This window comes from Chinchilla lanigera, unplaced genomic scaffold (genome assembly GCF_000276665.1).
Source record: "Chinchilla lanigera isolate Chin_1 unplaced genomic scaffold, ChiLan1.0 scaffold00154, whole genome shotgun sequence".
Taxonomy (NCBI): Eukaryota; Metazoa; Chordata; class Mammalia; order Rodentia; family Chinchillidae; genus Chinchilla; species Chinchilla lanigera.
The window spans coordinates 322,548-327,109 of record NW_004955555.1 but is presented as its reverse complement, the minus strand read 5'-3'; the positions used below and the strand labels follow the sequence as shown (position 1 = coordinate 327,109).

Below are 4,562 nucleotides of genomic sequence, written 5' to 3'. Positions count from 1 at the left end.
GTGACTGGCCCCTCGGTACCTCTGAGCTCTGTGCTGACGTCTGGCCTGCCCGGTGCCTCCACGTTCCCCTGAAGGATCCATCCTTGTTGCCATGTGTGGCCCATTTGATTTGAATGGTGCCGCCAGCCCCAGGCAGGGAAAGGAGAACCTAGGAAGCAGGGCTTGCACTGCCTGAGCTGCGGGGGCCATTTTTTCCCCAAGAAGAGGGTGATGCTGGCACAGAGTGAAGCTACAGTAGAAGCCAAGGGGTGCAGAGAACAGACACTTAACCCCGTGTGAGCCCAGGTCCAGTTCTCCCTCAGTGCTCCCTCCTGCTGGTTACCGCCGCTTGAGGGGAGTCTGCTGGGAGGGGCAGAGCGGCCATTTATCTGGAGGATGCATTTCCTCCTCTTCAAGGTGTGGAGAAATATCAGCCCCATTTTGCCATGAGAGAAAGCGAGGCTGTTCACAGCCTCTGGGGCCAAGATCACACGGCAACCAGGTGGAGGAGTGAGGCCTGCCAACCCACCTCACTAACTGCTGTTGTGAAGAGAACATTCTGCCCCGTGGAAACCCTTCTGCGCCCGGATTCTTCCAGCTGAATTCACACAGCTGTCACCCTGACTGACCCCTCCTGGTCTTGGGTACCTTTCCCCCCAATGCAGAGACAGACTGGGGTATGGCTGCAAGGGTAGCTTGTTTATTTTCTCACGTTGCGGCGGCCTGGGGAGCGGTGGCTGGGGAGGGGAGGGGTGTCCGGCTTGTTTCTGGGCGATGCCGAAGCCGCCACATCATGCACCAGGATTCTCCACTCTCTGCCCATGGGTGCTCCGGGCTTCTGGCCTCTGGGTTCACAGCAGGGGCCGGAGAGGCAATTAGGGCGGGTCTCGGGAGGCAAGGTAGGCGGCCAGGGTCACCAGGGCAGCTGCGTATGTGCACAGGCCCAAGCCAACGGCAAGGACCCCCAGCAGGAAGGCGCGGCGGGAGGTGGCTCCTGCCCCCTGGATATCCCCCTTGGCCCAAGCCTTGTTGGTCTGTAGAGGCAGTGGGCAGTGGTGACCAAGGCGTCCCCTTATCCCCATCTTGGTTCCCACAGCCCCTAGACCCTTTCCGAGTCCTCCCGCACCTGGTATAACCATCCACACACCCACTGGCTTATTCCAAAGCCGTAGAGTGCTTCCTGGGGGTCAGATCAGGCTGAGCTGGGCAGTAGGGATGCTGGGTGAGTAATAAAAGCATATTCTATGCTACTTAAAATACTCCACTATTACAGCTCACTTGGTTCTCACATGACCAGGAGGTGGGAATTATTCCCATTTTACAGAGGAGACAGAGCCACAGGTGAGGTAAGTAGCTTTTACCCAATATCTTACAAAGGACAGCAGACCCAGGATTTGAGTTCAGATTCTTAACTACCACTCTGGGCTGTGAAACCTGCCTCACTTTATCCATGAAGGCTCCTGTGTCTGCAGGTCCTTCTCTCTGTCCTTTTCCCCACTGCCCTCAGGCATGACTCCTCTTGGAGTCTGTTTTTGTTTTCTTGGAACATTTTTCGATTCTATGCCCAGAACCCTCCCAGCCCCACATACAGACTGACCTTCTGGGCCAGGCAGAAGGCAGCGATGCCCACGGGCCAGAAGCAACACAGCATGGAGAAGACTGCCAGGCCGAGGTGGTCATGGGGTAGAAGTGGGGAGAGATGGTCACCCCCATCCCAGTCAGAGTCACTGTCACTAGACGATGTGCCCTGTGGACAGGAGAGGGCCTGGGTGGGCATCTCCATCCTCCTTCCTTCCCCACTGCTCCGGGTTTTTCTGTTTGTTGTTTTTTTGTTTTTGTTTTGTTTTTGAGACAGAGTTTTGCTGTGCAGTTCAAGCTGGCCTTGAGCTCACTTTGTAGCCCAGGCTGATCTCAAACTCGCAGCAGTCCTCCTGCCTCAGCCTCCTGAGTGCTGAGATTACTGGTGTGCACCACTACACCTGGCTCCCACCGCTCTGTTCCCCATAACCAAGGCCAGTACTTCTCTAGGGCCTCCTGAGAGGTGCAGAAACATTCAAAGAGGTAAGCTTGGAGCTTATCTAGATCTCGGGTCTCTTGGAAGGAAGTTGCAGGCCTTGTCTCCCAAAAGATACCCAGCCACACTCAAGCTTTGAGTTTCTTCAAGAGGTTCGTACAACTGCTTGTAATCTCTGAGTTTAAAAAGAAGTGGAGCCAGATAACATCAGGAACAGGAACTTGCCAAAAAAGGGAGATTATAACATGCCCCAGTGTCCTAAATTTCTAGGATAAACCTGCCTGCTGAAAACTCTTGAAGTCCTAGATGAAAAGTGTAAAAAATCGTAGAAGCCAGGTGTGGTGGTACAGGCCTTATAATCCCAGGTACTTAGGAAGCTGAGGCAGGAGGATTGCAAGCTTGAGAGCAGCCTGGGCAACTTAGTGAGACCCTTTCTTTAAAAAAAACAAACAAAAAGACCCCTAAGGCTAGAGATGTAGTTCATCACTCCCTGGGGCTCAATCCCCAGTACCAGAAAAAAAAAGACCAGGATCCCCAGGTTAGAGGTGTGTTGTGTTCTGGAGAGAGCAGACAACAGGGGAGTTAGAGATCAGAGGTATGAGAGCCAAAGGCCAGGCAACAAAGATGAACAAGAACTCTGGAGAGAAAAGCAGCAGAACAGGAAGGATAACCAGGAGTCCCAGCAGCTCCCACACAGTCAAGAGACTCCAGACCTAGGACAGCGCTGCAGCTGCCAACCTGCCAAATGTGACCACAGCTGGCTGCACCCCAGCCCTTTCCCCTGGCTTGCACTGAAGCCTGCTGTTCCTACCTCGAGGTCCAGAGGCCCTGGCTCTCCCAGGCCGGCACTCACAGACGGAAGAGGTGGGGGTGGGAACTCCCAGCCCCTCAGAGACTCTGCAAAGGCTGCTTCTCTTAAGGGGGGCTCCCGCTCAGGTCTGCCCGGCTTCTGGGCCGAGGGGTCACAGGCTGTGCCTGCAAGCAGAGGCTGTTGAAGCTCCTGAAGACTAGGGCTGTCCATGGCTGGGGGGACACTCTTGACAGGTTCCTGGGGGCACAGGGAAGACAAACAAGTTGAAAAGCGGGCTCACCTTCAACCATCCCCTGACTTGAGAGCAATTCAGGCAGAGAAGAGTTAGTTCAATGATCCTCAGACCCATTTCTCAGGGGAACTGAGGCCCAGAGAATAAAAGGTTGACCTAAGTTATGACGGGAACTCAGGAGTCTGACTGTCCAGTTCTGGGCTTTTCTTTCAAGCAAAACCCCTGCATACCTGTTGCATGGTTATTTCAAACTACATTACACACTGGCCCCATGAACTACCCCTACCATCCAGGCCCACACATCCCTCCTAAGTATACACACGCACCCCCTCATCCCTGGTGACATCCAGCGCCTCACTCCGGCCCACACCAGCACCCACCCGCCCAGGCCTGCACACCCTGAGTGCCTAAGGCCCCTGCCACTTAGGGAAACCCACCCCCACCCCACCCCATCCACCAGAAGGCCCTTGAGCACGATCCCAGACAAGATCAGCTCCCAGAAAACATCGGTCTGGGGCCACAGCCTTCATGCACAGTGATCCCAAGCCCCTCGTCGCACGCACACTCCTGATCCTCAGTATGGGAAACCACACACATCCCCCGCACCCGCACAGGACCCCCTCCACGCGCCGCCTCACTTGCAGCTCCTGTCGCTTCCCTTGCTCGCCCGCCCCAAACACGCATCTGGGTCCAGCCCCCCTCCCCACTCCACTCGCACCCGCGACCCCACACACTTGCCAGCTCTCCAGATACCTGTTTACCCCAATCCTCCTTTGCACACCGCTCCCCGTAATCACCCCAGCACGCACATACGTGGGCACACTCAACCAGAAAGATTCTTCTCGCCCTACATCCCCTGAGGGGGCCTCAAGCCTCCTGCCGGCTCACCCTAAATCTCCAGAGGGCCCATTTCTTCGCCAAAGATTTGCATCCCCTCTCCAAAGCCAGGACCCTGGGCTTGGACGCTGCCCCCCACCTCCTCGCCTCGCTCACCGCCCACGGTCAGACGCTCGGACCTGCCGGACGCCCCCCGCATCAACACCCGCCCTGACCTACTGCCTGCGGGCTGCGCAGACCCAGCGATGCCGGCGTTCGGGGCCGGGCCGGGGGTCCGGGGTCTGTGCGCTCTGCTCGGGTCTCAGCGCCCCTGGCCGCAGCGTGCGGGGGCGGGAGGGGGCGGGAGGGGGCGGGGCGAGTGCTCCTGGCCCCGCCCTTCGGCGGCGGAGCTGGTGAGGGGCTTTGAACCCGGTCCCAGCGTCTGCCCTGTTTCCCCCGCAGCCAGGCCCAAGCGCTGCGGCCTGCAGGAGGGGGCGTCCCTGATTCTTTCTGGCTCGGCCCCGCCTCCCCACCCACAACCCTTGCTGCCCAATAACAATCAATAATAATAACAGCAACTACGGCTGTGTGCCCACAAAGTGCTTTACAGGCACACGTTCACATGTATTCCTCAGAACAGTCCTGAAAGGCGCTGTCATTGATTTCCTGTTTTACGCAGCAGGGAAGAAGCGCAGAGAAGTTAGGTAACT

The 4,562-nt window shown here is 57.0% G+C and overlaps 1 protein-coding gene across 5 annotated transcripts; it reads right to left on the bottom strand.

Moving 5' to 3' along the window:
• Positions 1–659: 659 nt before the first annotated feature.
• Tmem91 (transmembrane protein 91) lies at positions 660–4,211 on the bottom strand. Of its 5 annotated transcripts, none has more exons than XM_005412342.2 (4): positions 4,089–4,211; positions 2,805–3,041; positions 1,577–1,726; positions 660–1,013 (listed from the first exon to the last, which is right to left on the bottom strand). In XM_005412342.2, exons 2-4 carry the CDS (start codon positions 3,012–3,014, stop codon positions 855–857), a joined length of 519 nt encoding a protein of 172 aa, XP_005412399.1. In that variant the 5' UTR covers positions 3,015–3,041; positions 4,089–4,211; the 3' UTR covers positions 660–854. The 5 variants fall into 5 exon arrangements, with proteins under 5 accessions (XP_005412399.1, XP_005412403.1, XP_005412400.1 ...); XM_005412346.1 differs by having other exon boundaries at positions 660–824; XM_005412343.2 differs by having other exon boundaries at positions 4,093–4,211.
• Between the last annotated feature and the right edge of the window lie 351 nt (positions 4,212–4,562).